Here is a 23681-nt window from a genome sequence, read left to right on the forward strand (position 1 = left end):
TGGTTGAGCCACATTGGATCATTCCCCATTTTAAGCTACATTGACCACTCAAGATGGTGGTACCAGGCAGATGTGGGGCCATGCCATGTATGAAGACTATCTAACCGGTCCATCATATGTGCCAGAAGCCAGCATGATCCAACACTCATGTTATCCACAACAATGGGAACAATGTGCGAGGGAGCATCCACCATTAATTTACACAAGGGTCCACCTGAATTTCAAAACAGTACGAATTTCGTTCTAAACGTTCCTCCAGACCAGATAGCCTGAAATGGAGTCGATTCATATATACAACTCTGTAATCTAGAGCCTTCCCTTATCTTGAGGAAACTCACAGAGTTCCTCACGTGTTGGGAATTCTTCCTCATTCTTCCTCATCTCCTTAATGTAATTTTATTTTATTTTATTTTATTTTTCAAAAAGCTTGGTTATCTTTCAATGGTAGGAACTCGCATTTGCATTTCACTATATGTTAGTCAGTAGCAAATGAACGACCACAAGGAAAGCCCAAACACAAAATGTATAAAGTACTTATTCATGGAAACAATCGTCTTTCCTATGAACAAGAACAGCAAAGTAGCAATGTACCTTTACGATAACAAGGAAAAAAAAGAAGAAAAAAGAGTATAGACAGAGCCATTGTGCCATCTAAACCTTGTGCTGAGGCATAACTTACAGTCCACAAGGGCGACAGGTCTCATGCATCATGAGAGTATCAAGCGGAGGATGTCTCCTGAGTATTTAAAGGACTTTTCAGTCTCCTCCAAGCAATGGTCCTTCTCTTCTCTAGACCAACTCTGAAGAAATATCAAGGATAGAGACAGCTTAGCCATAGAACTGAATGGTAGTTTGGTTATTTGAGAAATTCCAAAGACAATGTTAAAAAGATAAAAAGAAAAGAAAAAGCAGCTTCGATATACGAGAAGGGAAAGGGGGCAGATGAGTATTACTTCAGCGACTTTGTTGAGCTTCTCTTTCACATCATGCAACAGTTTGGAAAGATCACTATCCCATTTATAGAACTCTAATTCCTTGTTGTTTAGTATCTTCTCAGCTACCTGTATTAAAGGACAAAACAGACAACATGGTTTAACAATAACACTGAATTTGATAGAAAATTGCTTTGTTGAGGCAAGTGTTCTAGACAATGAAAATATAGGTACGGTGGAGGGAAAAAAAAATCATTAATTTACCACTTTACTAGTTTCTTCCAGTGCATATACATAGTAATATGATGAGAAAGAGTGCATTGCATCTGCAACTTCAACTATCTGCCATACAATTAGGGAGTTCTTGGCTGTCTAAACCCATGGGCTATATACTAAAATCACATGGATTGGATGATTTTAACCGCCCTATAAATCAAATGCTTTTGATGGTGAGGAACAAGTTTCCCATGATGCTATTAACCTTCCAAAGTAATGGAACTAATCTCAAAGTCAGGATCATCCAAGCAATGCGATTTTTTGGGCCGGTGGCCCATTGATTGAATAGTTCAGACCATCTAAATGCTCCACACAATCTGAAAGTCAGGATCATCCACCTATTCTAGCAATGATGCATGGCTAGTTTAATTGGACTTGGTATGTCTATATCAGATACAGATGGTGCCACAAAACTCGTGAAGAACTTTTCGATACTCAAATATGCAAACATCTTCCAAAATGAAGCAATATGTAAATTGTAAAGAAGTCTATCTCATAGTTATAAAACTCACCGACTCGACTCAAAACTCAGCCAAGTCAACTCTACTCCACGATTTTCTTTTTAGCAGGCAACACAATTCTTCATTAAAAGAGCACCCAAAAACCAAAATATAATGCAAAACAATTGGGAACCGCCAACTTGAAGAGGAGAAAAGACCACCAAACTATTTTAACCATCAGGGTGAGGCCCACCAATTACCCTGCTAAATTTGGTCATTCCAACTCTACCTCATGCATAGACATTCCAATGCAATCAGAATATAGAAAAGCCGATCTTGTCAATCAAAGCTTCCACCAAAATCTCAGTCTTTGAATGTCCTATTGTTCCTCTTTCCGTAGCTCCCAGCATATTGCAAACGGGGCAACGTTCTGCATAAACTCACTCCTTCCCCTGAAACAGGCTGAGACTCCAGTGAATAAACTCCTCATCCAAGGATGTACTTTGGGCCCAAGCCATATTAAATGCCACAAGGACAAAATTCCACACAACTGCTGCAACTTGGCAATGGAGAAGGAAATGGGATCAGGAGTCTTCATTTGCTTAATTGCTTTACACATCACACATCTATCCAAAAGATTTCGAGCTGAGTCTCTGGGAAACTCAGTCCTGGGCCTATTCAGCCTGGACACGATCGGTGTGACTCAAACCACGTTACTCTGTTTAAGTGGCGGGATTCTGTTAAAAATAAACTATGATGGGAGCGAGATTTGATCCCCCAACCTCAATTCGGGAGTCAGCAACCTTAACCAGTGAAGCATCAATAATGTTGCTGTTAACGGTTTATATTACTTACACGAGATTTAACTGTTTTAAATATCCATCAACACTTCTAATATTTTCAATTTATAATAATCAAATATTGAGTTGAGTAGGTTCGAGTCTGCCAGAACTGGGTGAACAGCAAGTTGGATTGAGTTTTTGGGTTTTTGAACTATGGCCTATATTTGGAGGTCAATTGATTTTTACTAGCATGATTATTGGAAGTACGGAAGCAAGAGCGATTACATGCCCTTGTAATAAATTTTTTTTTAAAACAATTAAAAGAAGAAGAAGAAGAAGAAGAAGAAGATGAAGAAGAAGAAGAAGAAGAAGAAGAAAAAGCATACACATTTAGCACTTAAAAAGTAGTGACGACCTATTGCTTGAATTTCAGGTGCTTTTGTGTGCTGTAGAACATTAAGGCACCCACACACTGGTAACCAAGGTATTCAGTAACAGTAACAGTGGTTGTAATGGCCACCACTGTTATATTTATGATGAAGGTCACAATGGCCGTTACGGCCCCTGAAATGGCCATTACAGTCTCTTTTTTTATTGAAAAAAAAAAACATGAAAAACTTATATCGGCCCTATAATGGACCGCTATGGCCTTTAAGGGGGGCGAAACGGGCATTCACGGGAGCTGTAAAGGGCGTTATGGGTCATTTTTTCCGTAATGTGAAGGCCCCTTACAAACGGTTGCCGCCATTACCTTTACATAACGACCTTAACGGCCCTATAATGGCCATTATAATACACCATGCTGGTAACATACGATTTTGGAGTTTAATCTTGTGATAAACCAAAATAGCAAAATTAATAACATGACCAACACTATAGTTCAATAGCTAAAGATAAATACCTTTTTACCAATCATTCGACCTCCGGCAGAGTGAGCAAAATAGACATTGTAAAAGTGGCAGATGAATGCTGGAGGATCCCTTTCAGATAGATCTTCCAGATAACGGGCATAGGAAGTCCCTGGAGAAGATGGTTCTGGAATTGTGTAACCTTGCTCCTTGAACCACTCTAAATCTTTAGCCAATTTCTCTGACCTTTCCAAGCCTGTATTCCTGAACTCGGCATCTGCACCCAAAAGAAACATCATGCTGAATAGATTCGACTCCAAGAATATCAACAGTGCCTTTTCCCTCTCTTAAAGGCACACTGACTGTATAAGAAACTAGCCAAGTCAGATGTCAATCTGACCACATTGTGTCATAAGAGAGACAGAGGCCCTGTGAAACCAAGTCTGTTCAGCCAAGTTCACAGCTAATCAATGAGCTTCTGAACATTGCGATACATAAATATTGAAGGCAGCGGCGGGTGATACAAAAGAAGAAGAGGTAGAAGCACATCTAACAGAATAGAGATGGTCTGACTTCAGTGTTGGTTCGGTAAAATGATGAAAGTAAAGGAGAGGAAGGAGGGAATGCATGAAATAGAAAAGCAAAATGACATATTATAATACCAATATCTAAGGACTAAGTAGATAAAAGATTGGAACATGCATGACAAGTGAGTCTGTAGCTAGAAATAACTGAGAATGAACATAATCACATACAAAGGAAAATTATATAAATATCATCAAACACAAATAAGAAAAAAAATAATTAAGAAACTGAAATTACTGATACATATACACATTTAAACACCATGAGTATTCAGATGAGGGGTGGTTTTTGCCCGACACCAGTTATCACCTTGGAAAATTTGTTTCCCCATTTCTTTTGTGCAACAGAAGTTTGTAAACCAACTTGACTCACCTTCACCTGAGTCTATGAAACAAGGACACTTCCACCTTCCAGAAAGGAAAAAGGAGTTTGCCATCTCCAACACATGCTGGAACACATCAATGCAGCTATTAAGAGAAGGCCTTATCTTTTATTTTGTTTTTAGCAGTATCGGTATGCAATCTATACTCTTTTTTATGTAATTATAGTTCTGTAGATATGTGCAGTGTTTTAAGTATCAACGATATTGGCCGATATATCTCACGATATATCTTGTATCCCACTAGTGCGATATGAAAAACATAAGTAGTGGGATATATCCCACATGTTCTAACCAATGAGCATTTTCGATTTTCGGTCCTTTTTTCTATAAATCATGTCAAATTGTTACATATCCATGATTTTTCACGTTTTGCATGAAAAATCATGGATTGGGAGCTTCAATTTCTAGATTTGGAGGAGATGGGTCAAGTTGCAGAAAATCGAAATATATATATATATCAAAATTTTCCAATTTCTCGCAAATCAGTTGCAATCTTTGTGTCCAAACATAAAATCAAACATGTATGTAACCTGATCTAGTGATTTTTCCTTTGTTTTTGAATGTATTGCTTGTGTTTCCACACATCTTCTTACATTTATAAATTATATAAATAGAATTTGAATATACTTGCATCAATTCAGTTAGACAATGCATAGATTAGGACCCCATACAAAGAAAACCTATTCAGTTATCGCATGTGTATTGATGTCTTTTTTAACAATCACTGAAGTTTCATCGAAAATTTTGATCAATTTCTCAATGTTTCCCCATGTATCCAACAACAATGATACATTATGCAATACAACCGATATATCCCATACAATAACCAATACGTATTCCCAAAGGTGCGATACATGACGCGAAACCGATATTTCGAACACTGGATATGTGTTTGCATTTACGATGAATTTATGTTTCGACATTTATATGACCGTATTTTTCAATAGCATTGTCTATATTATTTATGACGCAAACACCTTTTGGACATTTTTGCCCCTACAATTAGCCGTGGGATGGGAAAAAGGCCTCATCGGTCTTTTCTTTCATTGAGCCCTTCAGGTGGGCAAATAATGCTTGGCCTGAGAGTTGGTACTGGAACCCTCAGGTTTTCAATTTGGACATCAGAGGCCATGGCTTAGTAATCCAAACCATTGAAATGGTGGACCTGCCTGTGGGGATAGACCATGCACCAAAGTTCCCCAGATAGGAAAAATCCAAACCATTCTGTTGAAAGCAAACAGATAGTTGCTTCCCATAAGACAGTTTATTTTTCTGAGCGGAACTCCTATTCCAAGACCCAATTCCTGGGCAGATAAGATCATAAGATGGCTTATTTCAATACTTCTGGTAGTTGCTTCCCATTCCTACTTAAAACAACTGCTAATATAAAGGTAATTTTTACAATCTTCTCCACAATTACGACTGATGTGTACTTCTATCGTGAATTGGTATCTAGAACTTCAAGACCAAAAGTGGCAGGAAGCAGGTGCAGAAGTGCAAACAGAAAGTAGAACATTAACTTTTTAGCATCAACGAATTGCATGATTCCACAATCAGAGAAGCACCCAAGTAGAACATGCATGCAGTCATATATCATAAACTAGCATTAATACATTTCTGACAAAGCATCTATGGTAGAACATGATTACAAAAAGTGACTAATGCCAGGCCAGTGAAGCACTGAATAACAAAATAAGGGCAAAGAAACCCAGTGGTTTTGCCTTTACTAGAAATAACATGCCGTGATATGAAATGCCAATCTCATAACTACAGAAGAAAGTCATCAGAAGCCATTGTGTGATTTATATTAAGGAAGACACCATACACCTTTTGGTGTAGATGACCTCTTACCTCATATCATTTTTCTCCAAACTAAAGCATACATTAGAATAGTGATGATGGTCATTCATGAAAAAAGAAAACAAACAATGGAAAAGCTATGTTAAATACATCAAAAGCCAAAAATCCGCATGCTTAGATGAGTTGTTTCTTTGAACAAGGTAGTAACATGTTTTCCTTTTCTTTTAAATGATATCAGTCTGTTAGTTAAAAATGAAGTATCCAACTAACTTGTCATGACATAAACATGAAATGCATTACAAGATTTAAGAAGATGGACTTTGTCCATTCTATATCTCTAGTTGAAAGCCTGAAGTGTCTAAAAAATGAGAAATCTGAAAAAGAAACAAATAGAAAAGCCTTCAGTAAAAAGAGTCTTTGTTCTATCTTATATGTCTGCAAAGTTAGGTCTGTCAGGAAGGTTTCCCAGAACGTTATGAAATCATGAAGTTTGCGTCTACAAAAACTTATAGATTCTGATTTCAATTTCAAGTGAAAGGAGAAAAGGCTGCAACGTTTAATTTGGTCAAGGAAATCTTTGTTCCATCAGATCTAGAAGACCTACGCAGCCATTTCAGTGTCTACGGTGGGACGGAGAAATCCAACCCACTCATATTAATAACACCATCTAGTTACAACAAGTGCCACTTCCTCACTGATTCTTAGTCAAGTAACATAATCACAAACTTACAGGATCACCCCCTGAATAACATTTTAACCTCAAAAAACTTAAAAAAAGAAAAAAAGAAAAAAAAAAAGAAGTCATATCATCATCAAGCTGCAGTTCACCAAGAAACAGTACCAACAAAACTAAAACAAGCTATAAACTTTTCAGATTCCAAAACTCATAGGCTTTTTTTTACTATAAGCATTCTTCATACACACCAATTCTAACAATAAAAGAAGACTCAATAACAAATAAACCCACACAAGCCAATTTAACAGAAGGGATTTTTTTTTTTTTTTTTTTTTTTTTTAATCAATCAAGAAGTATGGGTTGTAGAAAACAAACAAACAAGGCTATAAAAACGCATGAAGAATATATTTTCATAAGCTGCGTTCATCATCTCAATGCAACCATAAATGGGCTTATACAAAATCCAGAGTCAAATGCTTTTTTTTTTTCCTGGAAACAGCTAATACAACCAATTTCAATAATTGGAAATGACCAAAAACAAACATAACAACTTGAGAAAAGTTAAACATAAAACCATGAGTTATTAAATAAATTCAAGAAAAAATAATAATAACTTAAATGGAAGACATCCTGCAAAAAGCTTGTCAATATTCAGAATTTAATTCCTAATATGGTGCATTTCGTATCTTGTGAGAAGACGCCGGACACACTCAACCGTCAATATATTCTTCAAAGACGTCTTTCATCTACATGAAGTTCTCAAAACAATTGTGTATGATCCTAATGTTAAGTTTATGAGTTACTTTCAACAAACTCAATGATCTAAAATGGTAACTAAAGTAAAGTTCTCAAGCTTTTCATCCTCAGCTAATGGACATACTGAAGCCATTAAGAGTAGTCTGGGAAATCTTCTTCGATGCTTAGTTGTTGCTCGCATCAGTATGTGGGACCTTATGCTGTCTCAGATTGAGTTCGCCAACAACAATTCCATGAACCACAAAATGGACTCTCCTTCAAGATTAGGATGAGCATCAAATCTCAACGGCCTACCAGTTTAGATTCACTACTTCATATTGCGACTTGTCTGAGCCAAAATGTTGAGGCTTTTGCATTGCATATCAAGGAATGCATGATGAAGTCTGGCAAAAGATAGCTCTCAATATGGAAGTCAAGAGGGCATGCAGACATTTGGTGATGCTTTCACAACTCAAGAAAGGTGATGAGATCATGGTGTCCCTCAAGCCTGAGAGGTTTCCAGCAGTCATCTATACCAAGTTGGATCCTTATTGTGTCATAAAGAAGCTAGGTGCAAGCGCATACTTAATACAACTACCAAAGATGAAAATCTGCCCTATCTTTAATGCGAAAGACTTTACCACTTAATGTTGGATACTACAAAGTTATGAGCACAAAAGGATGACGATCAAATAGTTTCAATACATCAAGGAGGGAATTAGAAATTTCTGATCACATGGAGATATTCTCTCTACAGAGATCAGACAACACATGGATTTTAGCAGACAATTTAAGCACATCAACTCGAAGCTCTATAGGGAGTATACTACGGCCCACTCGAAGTAGCCAAGATCTTTGAAATCAAGGAAAATTTATGCAATTACACAACAGACACACATGCACGCTCCACCTGTGTGTACAAGATGAGGATTAATGGGGTCCCACTTGATCACACATGGCAATCATTCTAATTAACATCACTGAGATTTTGAAAACCCCAAGATACTTTCACAGAAAATTGATCAAACAATATTATCATGATAACATCGTATGTTTCAAAATCTCGGCAGTTCAAAATTTTTTGCAAATTTATCTCGATTTTAATTGCAAGATTCATTAAAGAGATAAAATATTTCATTTTATACTACATATTTAAAATTTTAAAATTATTCATTCATTATGATGAATATGTATTTTATTTTCAGCAAGATTTCGCATTAATATCCCTAGAAAAAATGTCAAAATCTGAAAATTTCCCAAGAAATTGCCAAGAATGAGATTTGCAACTATTGTGGCAGCCTACAAGAAGCCTCTCTATAACAAGTAGTTTTTTCTTTTTTCAGAAGGTGCCTTTTCTTATTGTTTCTATGTTAAGTATCATATGTTCCTAGTAGTTTTCTATTTCTTATAATTCTCAAACCAAAAAAAAAAAGAAACTCTAGATTGTTATAGGATTATAGATTGGATCAAATAAGAAAATCTTATATGCCTCATTCTATAAATAAGGCCACAGGCCATACATCATGACAAACGGATTCATGAAGGAAGACGATGGATAGTTATCAAAATTCCAATAAAAGAAAAGGTTTTAAAAAAGCTTACATGAAGGATACGCAGCCTTCTCGACAATCGTCTCGAGTGTATCATAAACCACCTTGCTGTCCACCAAGAACCTCAGATACCCATCAATCGACGGCTCCCATTTCGCGATCGGCGGGGCATCCGATTCCTTCTCCCCCTCCTTCGACTGGTCCCTTGTATGCAATTTCATAGCCACGAACCTCATTTCCTCCACAAACCCCTTCGCCTCGCCCGGATACCGCTTCTTGGGCTTCTCGGCGATCGTCGCCGATACGACAGTCATCTTCAAAGGCATTCCGGCTCTACTACTAGACTTCCCAATAGAGAATCTGCTTGTAAAGGGGGTAGATATGAGATTGGGATTTCTGAGAGTAACGGGCACGAAAGAGGGCCGAGTTCTCGGGGTTTTAAAGTGGGTTTCGTGTAGAAAAGCATTAGATTGGGAGATGGGTATGGAAGAAGCCATTGAAAGATTGGATTTCTGAGAAGACTGAGATAACGAAAGGTACTTCTTCTCTACGGAGTATGGAGAGTATATAAAAAGTGAAATGGGTTTGTATTGATTTCTATTTAAAAAGCCAAGGGATTGGGATCATCCAAGCTATCGTCTGGTCTCTCTCTCTCTCTCTCTCTCTCTCTCTCTCTCTCTCTCTGCAATTTTCTATATAAAAATGGTGTTCGGTGGTGTTACGGGATTTCTCGCATTTTAGAAAGGAATCGTAATCGTCCGAATGCTGATCCGACACTCTTTGAACGGGATGGACGTGGATTACCTGCCACACCCTGTCTGAGTACTGAGTACGCTCTTATCGTACTGAGTAAACTCGGTTGGGCCCACCTTGAATGTATGTGATCTATCCACGCCGTCCATCCGTTTTTTCATCTAATTTAAGAGGTTTATCCAAAAATAGAAGTATATCCAAAGATCAAGTAGATCATACCACTGGAAACAGTGGGGATAATGATTTTCACCGTTGAAACCTTTTCGGGCCCCTTAGTGATTTTTATTTTTTATTTTTTTTGTCATCCAACCTGTTCATGAGATCATAAAGATATGGGTGAAGAGAAAAAAAATATAAGCTTTATCCAAAACTTCTCTGGCCCTCAAGAATGTTTCAACGGTAGACATTCAATTCAAATCTTTCCTATGGTGTGGTCCATTTGAACATTGGATGTCTCAGGATCTAAAATTATCTGGTAAAATGTATCGACGGAGCGGTAGAGTATATAAATCATGGTAGAGTCAAAGAGTTCACTCAGTACGCTAAGCGTAGTGAGTTACTACGCAATCCGCTTCGGTCTGAGTAAGTTGCTGTGGTCAGGTAGGTCTAACCGTATGTCTGTGAGAAATCCGTTCCGTCCAATCCGATTTTCGAGGGCATCAGCCCAAAAGTGAGGCAGGGAAACGTACTATAGCATCCTGAGTAAACTCTGTAGGCCCACTGTGAACTATGTGTCTTATCTATCCATTTTTTAAACTCATTTTAGGACATAAGCCCCAAATTAAAGCATATGCAATGGTGAAGTGGACCACACCACACCATACCATACCAAACTGTATAAATTGGATGGCTACAGTTGAGAACTTCTTGGAGCCATTGAAGTTTTGGATCAAGCTAATATTTATGTTTTACCTTCATCTATATTCATATAACTTCTTAATTAGATTGGATGACAAATAAATATCACTGTGAACTCTTGGAAGTTTTCAATGGCCAGTGTCATTGATGTTATTATCCCATTATTTCATATTTGTGTGGTTTACTTAAACTTTGGTTATGCTTCAATTTTAAACTAGAGCCCCAAGATGATCTAGAAAAATAGATGGACGGCAGGGATAAGACATATAGAGTAAGCTCACAGAGTTTACTGGTACGCCAGGGTTACTAAGTGAATGCTTGGCAGATGCAAAACTCAAGTGCACGGTCCATCGTAACATTCGTCGAAGTCATTCATAAGGTTGCTCTCATTGAGGTGAACCGAAAACACCCGGTGCACGTTCAATCCTCATCGTTTCGTGTCATGCGGATGCTTTTCGGAAATTTTCATTTTTCAGCCTGTCCTAACACATGAGCCCTACGTAGATTTGGTTCCTAACGCCTGTCCGAATAGAATGTGCGTCCTCACTGTTTTACGTCATGGGGCCACTTTTTGAATTTATTCATTTTTCAGCTCATGTCCTAACATATGAGCCGTACTTAGATTTTGACCGTTGAAACTTCCGGCAAGAGAGCGCAGTAGATGGTGTAGTAAGAAAGAAATCCACGTGAAATGCGATTTGACTCGGAACGCCTATCCGAAAGGAATGTGCGTCCGAATAGAGGCATTCTGCCTTCCGACAAGAATAGAGGCATTATGCAATAGCCTTTTGCTGTGACCTACCATGGAGAGGAAGCTACTCAGGGTACCGTGATGTTTGTGAGAAATCTAATTTATTACCCTGTTTTGTCATATCATAATAAGATATAGGATAAAAATATAATGCATATCCAAATTTTAAGTGAGCAATACGGCAAGAAACAGTATCGATTGAACATCTAACATTTGTGGGGTTACAGAAGTTTTAGATCAAGCAAATATTTTTCGTATTTACAGTTTATCGAGTGAGAATACCTTGTGAATGGTATAAATGATATATAAACATCACAGCAGACGTAAGGAGGCTTTAACTATAGGCATTTCCCTGCGACTTTTTATTGTCATGCCTCTAGTTTTGAATCTACGTCTTATTCATGTCATAATGTGCAGGCGAAACGGATGAACGGGTTAGATTCTCCCAAACATCATGGTAGGCATCACTCATCTTTTTATTGCAAGAAGTTTGTGATATGTGTGGTGTGGGTCACCACGTAGCTACGTATATGTTATATATCCATCCCATTTATCAATTTTGCTCAGGACATGGGCTAAAAAAATAAGGCGCACATAAATCTCAGATGCACCGTGACACACAGAAACACTAGCGACTGAACGTCCGCCGTTACAAATTTGCTGAGGCTACTGTAATGTTTATTTATTTTTCCCATCTAAACTGTTGATAAGGTCACATAAACCTGGATGAACGAAAACACAAATGGCAGCTTGATCTAAGACTTTTGTTCCCCCAGAAGTTTTTAATGATGGGAATTCAATCCCTAATTTGTGGTCCACCTGAGATTTAAAACTGCTTCATTTTTTGAGCAGACTTAAAATGACTTGATAAAATGGATGAATGGCATGGATATATAACACATATATCAAGGTGGACCCGCGGTCAAAGCCTCATACAATAACATGTTTCCCTTGCCTCACGTGCATCCTGTCCCCACCAAGACGGATTCGGTTCAAGCAGGCTCTGGGCCCACTGTAATATTGTATTGGTTTTATATACTTCATCTATCCTTTTTGCCAAATAATTTTAGGAAAACATGCACACAAAAATAAGCAAATCAACACTACAGGAAGCAGCGGTAATGGGACACCTATCTTGTAAACTTTCTTAGGGTCCACCATTGTATTTGTTTGTCATCCAACCTATTCATAAAAGGCCGAGAGGGGGTAAAAGGAAAAGCGTAAATATAAACTCAATCAAAACTTCCACGGTTCTTAAGAAGTTTTTAATGGTGAGCATTTAATCTCTACTGGGGGATTCACTTGAGTTTTGAAACACCGAGTAACTCAGGGAGCAGATTAAGTGCAGCACTAACCATGGGGCCATTTTATACCCATGTTGTTCATCCATTTTGTTAAATCATTTATAGCATGATACTAAAAAATGAAGAAGATTCAAATCTCACATGGACCCTATCATAGGAAACAATGATGATGCATATATGCACCGTTTCTTATGATACAGTCCACCTTAGGTTTGAATCTTATTTGCTTTGGGCTCATGCCCTAAAATCACATGTAACTCAGTATGCTACAGAGTACCCACCTTGATGTATGTGTTGTTATTAGGGCTGTATGTAAACTGACTTAGCCCGGTTAGCTTGCTCAACTTGATTTGAAAAAGCTCGATTCGACTCAGTTCGAAACTACGTTCAAGTCAAGTTGAGCTGATTTTTCAAACTCGAAAAAATTTCAAATCGAGTTCTAGCTTGCACAAGCTCGACTTGACTCGGATCAAAACCCAACTTAAATCGAGCCAGTTCGGTGACTCAGTTACTTTGATATTGATGTTGCTCACCAAGTGTTTGATGAAATGACTTAATGAAGTGTCAGCTGGTGACAAAGAAGATATATATTTAAAACAAATATGTTTTTTTTTTTTTTCATTTTGATGTTGTCTACAAGGTATTTGATGAAATGCCTATAAAACTATTGCCGTTGTTTTACATACAGGGAGAATTTGAAAGTGTAATTCATGTGTTTATGAAAATGCTACACAAGCAAACTTGGCTCGAACTAGCCCGAGTTGCTAGCCGAACCAAGCTGAGTTGGCCAGTTAGGCTCGAGGACCGAGCCAAGCCAAGTTGGCAAGTCAAGCTTGAGGACTGAGCCGAACCTATATCGAGCTGGAGTCAACTAGTGGCCAAGCCAAGTTAAGCTGTGCCAAGCTAGACCCGGTTTGATTGGTGTACACCTCTAGTCGTTATCCACAATAATATCTAAACCTCAACTGGATCACACCACTCTAATGAGTGGGATAATGTCCATAGTTAATCTTTCCTAGGGCCATGGTGATGTCTTTATGTCATCCAATCTGCCCATAAGGTCACACAAACATGAATAATATTAAAACATAAAAATCAGATTCAACCAAAACTTCATTGGGCCCCAATAAGTTTCAACCGTAGGCATTCAATTCCTACTGCTTCATGTGATGTGGTATACATGAGATTTGGATATACTTTAATTTTGAGCTCATGACATAAAATGATTCGTAGAAATGGATAGACGGCATGAATAATACACATACATGAATAATATACATACGTCACTGTGGGCCCCACAAAATTTACTCGGTACGCAATCCGCTGCTTGCTGCTCGTATCTGGTAAAACGTGCAAGCCAAAATGAGGTTTGCCAATCGTACACGCATATTGAGAACTGCGCATCTACACGCTAGCACACGTATTTGTAAACGTATACTAGATCCTAGCTTTTCATTAGTTTGACCACTCTATTTAGATCTTCTGGCCCAAAAACCAGCCCCTTCTACTCATCAATTGTACCACAATACAACAACAGAATGGCTAGTAATGATCATAGCCGTCCATCTGTTTTATACACTTTATTATTACAATGCTTTTAGGGAGTAAAAAGACCTGATTTCTAGGCCATAAAAGTGTGACCCACCTAATCAAAAGCTTGGATCTAGAACACCTTCCACGTTGGTGCATGTGCTGGCGTGTAAAAAAGCAGTCTCCACGCGCTTATGTTCAAAATCACACGTATTAGATAAGTCCGACTCCTCCTGCAGTTCATTTGGAATGTATCTTGACCGTTAAGTAATTTCGTTTACTGCCGTCCCTTTGAAGGACACCGATTAAATTGCCAAGATCTTCTGATATATGTATACATTCATCCATTTGTCATTCCAATTAATTAATTAGGAAACTTATATGATTGAGTGTTTAAGGTGCATTACTACACGTGAAAAGGAGAGAGAGAGAGAGAGCTTTACGAATTTTGGGCTTATATTATATCAGTATAGTAAGATATTTCTTGTTTGTCAAGATGCGTATGAGTTAAGAGATGACCATCTAATTTTATTTAATTTTATATTTGAAGTTAAATTTATTTATTTTTTCAAAAAAGTGTTAGTCTATGTAAAATGGGTACTCGACAGATGTTGAAATTGTAATTAAATGATGAAATTTCACAATTAATACTACTCACTTACAAGTACATAAAAATATGAATATAATGTATAAAGGGTGTATATGAACATATGATAAAAACAAAGCTAATATATCAACATGAAAACCATTAGTACAGTGGATCTTGAAATCTACCAAATATATGTTGATGCAGATAACCCTTGAATGCCCAAGTCATGTAAGGAATATGAGTCTAGTGGTAAACGGGATTTTAGGAATCTAATTATTCCTAATGCTGGTGGAATTTATATCCTTCCTAATATAACTCAATATTACTTAATTTTGTATACTAAGCATGCGTACGTGCGACATAGAGTACTTCATCATCCATGGAGGTTAAGATGATTATAACATCTTAGCACGTGGGTCCCGGTGCGGCAATGCATGATGTAGTTGATCGCTAATCGTGGCCTTCACGTGTACAGGGACACTGCGCAGCCGGCCCTGATGCTTTAAGACCCTATATAATTTTTGGTGTATTAATCGGGTGGCTAGAATCCTCTAGTCAGTGTCCTTTCTGTACTGTGAGCCATTCATGATAGAATCCACTAGATAGACGGTCGTGATCCATCAACTATACGTGATCTACCTTGGTTCAATGCAACGACAAAAACTGCTACGAAAGGCTGGTTATTTGATAGTCTGGTAGATTATGACGCTTGATACACAGGCACTCAGAAATTGTACACTTAGCATACATCTTCTCGAATCGAACCAATGGAATTGTGGAACCCACTTTCAGTAACGCACTCACAAAATCAAATTGAATTTTCAATCCTAACCTCTGATTCCTGGACAGTTCTTTTTTGATGAAAAGGGACCATTGGATATTGTTCATTTCTAACCCTCTAATAAATGTCCATCAATTTGATTTTGGGATGATTAAATAAGCATATAGTTATCTATCCTGGGGTTTATAATTTGGACTCTTTAATTTGAATTACTTGAAAGCTACGCATGCAACTTCTTACAACTTTTTTAAGTGCCTGCGTATCGTACATCACGCTCTGCGAGAGTATCAAAGTTTTTCTCTTTCCGAGAAGCACGGGAGCGGATTAGGTGAGGCCCTGCCGTACCCAAGAAGGTGCAGCCCCTACTGTGGGGCCCACATTTATGTATATATTCTAAATCTACTCCGTCCATACGTTTTTTCAGATCATTTTACGATATAAAAAGAAGTAAATTCATATCTTATGTGGACCATACTATAGGAAACAGAGGTGATCGAACGACTCACCATTAAAAACTTCCTGGGGCCCACCGTAATATTTTTATAGTTTTTATTTACAATCCAAATTGTTGATAAGGTTAAAAAAGTATGGATGAAGGTAAAAAAAATATTTTCTTGATCCAAAACTTTCGTGACTCCCCAGAATCTATTAATGGTCACTCACCACCGTTTCCTATGTATAGTCTACCTTATATTTAGATATACTTTATTTTTGGGATCATTTCATAAATATTTCATAAAATAATTTTTAGAAACGGATGAATGGAGTGGATTCCGAATAAAAACATAAATGTGGGACCCACAATAAGGGCCGCACGAGCATGGATGAGGCCGGGGCTGCACCTAATGCATGCCCGTGAAGAACTACCTCTATCAAGTCGCTTTGTTGGGAAATGATCGGAGAAAATGACCACTGTAGACAAAACCTTTTATCCAGCGGTTTTTATGAAGGAATACAAACTTAAGTTACCAACTTAGATTAGCACGTGCGGACAGCGACTTTGGGGACGAAACTACCCCTCCTTTTCACTGCGAAGACGAGCGCTGACGCTCCTCCAACTGAGAGTTGTACGAACGGCTTAAAAGAGATCAAAGTTACGTAACAGCTATATATATTTATTATACCCACAACGTTCATCCATATTTCGAGATCATATCGGAGCATTATCCAAAAAAAAAAAAAAATCATCTCCAAAGATCAACTGGACCACACAACAAAGAGCAGCGGGGAAATTGATTTTCACCGTTAAAAATTTTGTAGGGCCCACCATAACATTTATTTTCCATCCAATCTATTCATAAGGTCACAAAGGCCTGGATGAAGAGGAAAAACAAATTTCATAATGATCCAAAACTTCTGTAACCCCTAAAAGGGTTTCAATGGTAGACGTTCAATTCCCCATTGCCTTTTACAGTGTGGTCCACTTGATAGTTAGATCTGTCTTATTTTTCATCTCAAGCCTTAATATGAGCTCGCCAAATAGATGGACGGTTTGGATATAACACAGACCTTATAGTGGGGCTCACAAAAGCAACGAAAATTTCACATAAAAAAAAAAAACTGAATCGACAAAAATAGCGGATTCCGCGATTCCATCGCAGCTCACTGAAGGATTTGGGGATGGATGGCGGAATCAGCTATTGATCCCCGATTTAAACAAAAGGCTATGGCTACGGATTCTAACCGTAGCTATAGCTGTATCCTGTGTACTTTTCTTCTTATTTTATTTTTATTTTTTTTACATTTAGAATTTTATTTTACCTACATTTTTCCCTAACACATATTTATATAAATATGTATATATAAGTATATAAAAAAAATTTGTCTCCTTTTTTCATTTCTTTCTTTATTCATATAACAAGAATATCTTCTAAACCAAAATTAGTTAGTTGACGTACCATATATGATTTTAGGGCTGAAAGTTGGGCGGGTTCAACCCGACCAACCTGTGACCCACCCGACATTGGGTTGGGCTTGGGCAGGATGTATCGGGTTTGGTCTTGGGGTTGGGTCATACAAACACCAACCTGATAAAACTTGGAAATGGAATCGCCGGGATCGACCGTCAAATGCATGGAAATGACCGTGAAGTGAAGGGAATTGACCGTGAAGTGCATCGAAATGACCGCGAATCTAAACGGAATTTGTCGGAATTGACCGTGAAATGCATGGAAATGACCGTGAAGTGAAGCGAATTGAACATCAGTGTGCTTCTTTGCATCATTATAGACCATGGTTGATTATTTCCATTTCCAACTGCAGAGGGCACAACTATGATTGGAGATTTCCTCTTTCCATTGAAGACAGGTGCTTTTCTATCCAAAACGCTAGTCCTTCCAGTGATCCTAAGATATCCTTACGAAAGATTTAGTCCGGCATGGGACACTATATCTGCGGTGAGAAGCCCTTGGTTTATTCATAACTTCAACAAGATTTTACATTTAGGTGTGAAAGACGGGGATAATGAAGCTTATCTTTCATTACTCAATCTGCATGGCTTCTGAAGTTTCTTGGAAGCTTGCGAGTCCATCGCTTAATGAGTTTCCTCACCAGAGGCTTTAAAGATTGTATTGAAATCTATCCTTGAAAGAAAAGATACGTTTGAAGGGGGAAAGTCCAGTGCTAAAGCAAATCAATCTCTATGCACACAGTATCCATGTATGAGATGTGGGCCATTTATTTTGTTGGAGCCACCAGTCAGATGATGCTAGCCAACATGTAGGGCACTTTTTTCCATTAAATGTTGACCATGGTCGTGCCGTTCTTACCTGCCCAATCATAATCCTCAAAAGTTGTCTACAATAGGGCCCATGGATGAACAGTCTGGATTTCTTACATTCACGCCACGTGCATGGAATTGAGTGCTTGATTACTAGCTTCAGCATTTGTGTTTAGCACCAAATTATCTATCTTCCAAAACTATGTCTGATTCCCTCGTCTTTGTTCAACTATCTACAAGGTCCAATATTTATACATATTTGCAGGTCCGCCATGTAATTTTGCTTCTTTGTCAATTTGTGAATTATATGGAGGTGACCTACATGCCCATCTACTACCCTTCAGAGCAAGAGAAAGAAGACCTGAAACTTTATGTAAGTAATGTACGAAAGCTAATGGCTAGGAAGGTATGCATGTTGTGCTGTTTTTGGAATGTTTGGATGCACAACTTGATTGGATTTTCAACAGTCAAGTTTAATCAAGAGGAAATGACAAAAATTAATATGTTTCCTAGCATTCATAATGAGGAAGTACCCTCAAATTCCAATTGTGTTCCTTTTAAGTCTAACTTGAGAGTAACTAATTGCAGTTTGGAGACACCATCAATTTGAATGCTGAGGAGACTAAAGTTTCTATTTCTGCCACAGTTATAGAACTTAGTGAATCATCTTGAAACTCGACAGAATTGACTCGACTTGACGAGATGGCAAGCGAAGTCAATGGGGAATTTGATTTCAAATGTGATTCAGTGTGACTCTTTGAGTCGACTCGTTGATTCAAAACGTCCCAAACCAAGTCACTAGCCTAAGAATAATTCTTTTTCACAATAAGCATACAAAGAAATTTGAACTAGCAACCTCCCAAATTGCATGATACATATACCACTAGCACTTCATTGCTCGTGAACATGTTTACTTTCTTGTATATTATGTAAAGACGACTATTTTATTAATTAAAACAGCTATTTATCTCATCAGCAGCATCTAAGACTTATCCCAACTAATTGGGATTGGAGACATGAATCCTATTCTGCCAGTCCACTTTAACAAGGGCTTTGGAATGTCCTATTATGCAGATTCGTGATGAAAATTATTGTAAACTCCCACCTCAAATTAAGCTTCGGAATCACGCTCTTGCTCCCTCTTCCTAGCCATTTATACTTGCTAATATTTTGAAACAGATGCTTCCCGGCTTCCTCACCTGAATGTATGCTACTTTGCTTCATGCTCCATGCTTCATGCAACCACACTCTGGCTACCAACCTAACGCAACCCTCCTTTATCTAGGCATGGGACTGGCAAAGAGAGCACAAAAACTCCCACAGACGCATGCAATAGAGTATTACATAGTTTGATTACAATCAACGAGTTAATAAAATTTTATTTATTTAATTAGTGGATATTGAGCCAAGTCATGTAAAGATTCATTTGAGTCTTTGAGTCAACCTGACCCATTTGTGTTGGATATGGGCCCTAGAGGCCCACTTGTTGGTAGCCACTAGTGGGTGGGTCCTACATGGTTTTCCTATGGAATATCTCTGAGTAGATATCCTTTTAGCTATGTGCATGCCTCTCTCTCAAATTAGGATCTAATTAAGAGGGGATAAAGATGAGGTTGGATACAAAGACCTTATCCCTATTGTAAACCAACTCTTCCTAATCCTCTCGGATTCTCTTTATAAAAAGAAGAACTCTTTCAGTGTAGAGGCAGCCCGAAACTACAGAGAGAAACAACCAAGAGGAATACGAGAAAATACCTTATTGTCCATTAGGCTTCCATATGTTCTAAACCCTCGATATGCCATCATACAAACACCAACCCGATAAAACTTGGAAACAGAATCACCGAGATTGACCGTCAAATGCATGGAAATGACTGCGAAGTGAAGGGAATTGACCGTGAAGTGCATTGAAATGACCGTGAATCTAAACGGAATCGCCAAAATTAACCGTGAAATGCATGAAAATGACCGTGAAGTGAAGCGAATTGAACGTGAAATGCATGGAAATGACCATGAAGTGAAGGGAATTGACCATGAAGTGCATCGAAATGACCGTGAATCTAAACGGAATCGCTAGAAATGACCGTGAAATGCGTGGAAATGACCGTGAAGTTAAGTGAATTGACCGTGAAATGTATGAAAATGACTGTGAAATGCATGAAAATGACCGTGAAGTGAAGGGAATTTACTGAAAATTGAGCGGGCCAAACTAGAAATTGAGCGGGACAAACTGGAAATTGAGCGGGCCAAACTAGAAATTAAGCGGGCCAAACTGGAAATTGAGCAGGACAAACTGGACTACGTGTCAAAATTCTACGTGATAGGATAATATTAGCTTTTTCATTTTGGTTTACCATAGACGGTTCACATTCAACTGAAAAAAATAAAGGTCTAGATATTGGTAGCTGGGAGGTTCAAACGACAGGTTTTCTAGGACTTGCTCTATCCACCGTTGGACACAACAAACCAACAGTCTAGATTAACGAACTATGTGCTTCATTTATTTGATATGCAAGATGGTTTATACCGTCGAAAGATGTGTGCTAATCATCACATGATTCCTCCTCCACTGTGATGAAACACGTGGGAGATGCCAACCATTCATCAGATGGGTCTAGAACATATGCCTCACCTACCCCAAAAAGCCATCTCTATCTCCTTACGTGGGGACCCACGCATACAAAGATTAACTATAGGGGTCAGGTTTATTTCATGACCCAACCAGTCTGATTTGCGAAGATGTAATACCCAATCTTAAAACGACCTAGATCTAAGCATGTCAGCATCCCAATCTTAAAACGAGGTCAGCTATAACGGGTCATTGATGCATTGTAACAGGACAAGTAGGATTATAACTATTGGATTTGGGTCATATTGGAACGATATCAGTTTGGCCCGCTCAATTTTCAGTTTGGGCCGCTTAATTTCCAGTTTGTCCCACTCAATTTTCAGTTTGTCCCGCTCAATTTCCAATTTGTCCCGCTCAATTTCTAGTTTGGCCCACTCAAATTTTAATTTGTCCCGCTCAATTTCCAGTTTGGCCTGCTCAATTTTCAGTTTGTCCCCCTCAATTTCCAATTTGGCCCGCTCAATTTCCAGTTTGGCCCACTCAATTTCTAGTTTGGCCCGCTCAATTTTCAGTTTGTCCCGCTCAATTTTCAGTAAATTCCCTTCACTTCACGGTCATTTCTATGCATTTCACGGTCAATTCACTTAACTTCACGGTCATTTCCACGCATTTCACGGTCATTTCTAGCGATTCCGTTTAGATTCACGATCATTTCGATGCACTTCATGGTCAATTCCCTTCACTTCACGGTCATGAGCGGGACAAACTGAAAATTGATATGTCAGATTTCCCTCTCCCAAATAAATTGCTTGATACAAAATACGACTTGTAATGGAGTAGTTGTCCTATATTTTAGCTTGTTTGTTTAGAAAAAATGCATGAAAATGATCGTGAAGTGAAGGGAATTGACCGTGAAATGAAACGGAATCACCGTAATTGACTGTGAAGTGAAGGGAAATGACCGTGAAATGCATGAAAATGACCGTGAAATGAAATGGAATCGTCGGAATTGACCGTGAAATGCATGGTAATGACCGTGAAGTGAAGCGAATTGACCATGAAATGTATGAAAATGACCGTGACGTGAAGCAAATTGACCGTGAAATGCGTGGAAATGACCGTGAAGTGAAGGGAATTGACCGTGAAATGCTTGGAAATGACTGTGAATCAACACGGAATGGTCGGGAATGACCGTGAACTGTATGTAAATGACCATGAAGTGAAGCAAATTGACCGTGAAATGCGTGAAAATAACCGTGAAGTGAAGGGAATTGACCATGAAATGCTTGAAAATGGCCAATGATTCCACGCTTCATTCAATATTGAGGCTGAAAGGGTTAGAGCTACAACAAAATATATGCAATTTTTGAGAGTGAAGCTGTAAGTATATGTATTTTTTCGCTATTCACTTTACTTGATTTGACACTTACACTCCGTATATTAACATCAGTCTGGGTTCTTTTGCAAACTATCTTAATAAAGAACTTGGTACCCACCCTACGAGAATGGGAAATGGACGTCGTTGGCTTGCTCCGTGATAGTTTTCAGGTGAGATATCATGAGCGTTTAATTGAAATGAAATGTTGTTTAATTCACCTTGAAGGGAACAGACATGAAAAAATTCATCGATATACTGTGCAGTGGTCGCACCTTGGAGGGAACAGACATGTAAAAGTTCACTATACATTGGAGGAAGTCAATAGCGTATGATTATTTGTCTGTAACCTGTAAATGATACTTGTCGTAGGCATGAGATGAGAAGGATAATTTTGTGGAATGTTGTATTATATATGGTGTTGTGTGTTTCCCGCATAATTTGTACTTCAGGAAAGTTTATAATGAATAAAATTTCATAATGTGTAAATGTTTCCGTCGCTCAACTTTCATGCTTGCTTCATTCAACTTCTAGTTTGCCCCCCCTAATTTCAAGTTTCCCTATCTCACCTTACACTTACCCTCGCTCAATTCCTATGGTCTTGCTCAATTTCTACGTTGCATTGCAGAATCCGTAGGTTCCCTCGCTCAATTCCTAGCTTCCCTCACTCAATTCCTAGATTGCCTCGCTGAATTTCTAGCTTCCCTCGCTCAATTCTATGTTCCCTCGCTCATTGCCTTGGTTGTCTCGCTTAATTTGTAGGTTCCCTCGCTCAATTCCTATCTTCTCTCGCTCAATTCATAGGTTGCCTTGCTCAATTTTTAGGTTGCCTCACTGAATTTCTAGCTTCCCTCACTCAAATCCTATGTTGCCTCGCTCAATTCCTAGGTTGCCTCGCTCAATTCATATGTTGCCTCACTCAATTCCTAGGTTCTCTCGCTCAATTCCTGCTTCCCTCGCTCAATTAGTAGGTTGCCTCGCTCAATTTTTAGGTTGCCTCGCTCAATTTGTAGTTCCCTCGCTCAAATCCTATGTTCCCTCGCTCATTTCCTAGGTTGCCTCGCTTAATTTGTATGTTGCCTCGCTCAATTTTTAGCTTCCCTTGCTCAATTTCTAGGTTCCCTCGCTCAATTCCTATGTTCTCTTACTCAATTTCTAGGTTGCCCCGCGCAATTCCAAGCTTCTCTTGCTCAATTCGTAGGTTGCCTCGCTCAATTCCTAGCTTCCCTCGCTCAATTCTTAGGTTGTCTCGCTCAATTCATAGGTTCTCTTGCTCAATTTCTAGCTTCCCTCGCTCAATTCCTAACTTCCCTCGCTCAATTCGTAAGTTGCCTCGCTCAATCCGTGGTTCCTTCGCTGAATTTCTAGCTTCCCTCACTCAAATCCTATGTTCCCTCACTCATTTCTTAGGTTCCCTCGCTGAATTTTTAGCTTCCCTCGATCAAT

The 23681-nt window shown here is 38.5% G+C and overlaps 1 protein-coding gene and 1 long non-coding RNA gene across 2 annotated transcripts; one reads left to right on the plus strand and one right to left on the minus strand.

Annotated features, from left to right (window-relative positions):
- Positions 1 to 505: 505 nt before the first annotated feature.
- Positions 506 to 9722, minus strand: LOC131256294 (heme oxygenase 1, chloroplastic-like). Its single transcript, XM_058257266.1, has 4 exons — positions 9059 to 9722; positions 3332 to 3555; positions 954 to 1061; positions 506 to 800 (listed from the first exon to the last, which is right to left on the minus strand). Exons 1-4 carry the CDS (start codon positions 9501 to 9503, stop codon positions 708 to 710), a joined length of 870 nt encoding a protein of 289 aa, XP_058113249.1. The 5' UTR covers positions 9504 to 9722; the 3' UTR covers positions 506 to 707.
- Positions 9723 to 17847: 8125 nt separating this feature from the next.
- Positions 17848 to 19737, plus strand: LOC131216925 (uncharacterized). The gene is made up of 3 exons (XR_009157115.1): positions 17848 to 17968; positions 18557 to 18697; positions 19366 to 19737. It is a non-coding gene; the product is annotated as an uncharacterized LOC131216925 (long non-coding RNA).
- The last annotated feature ends 3944 nt before the right edge of the window (positions 19738 to 23681 follow it).

This window comes from Magnolia sinica, chromosome 1, assembly GCF_029962835.1.
Source record: "Magnolia sinica isolate HGM2019 chromosome 1, MsV1, whole genome shotgun sequence".
Classification (NCBI taxonomy): Eukaryota; Viridiplantae; Streptophyta; class Magnoliopsida; order Magnoliales; family Magnoliaceae; genus Magnolia; species Magnolia sinica.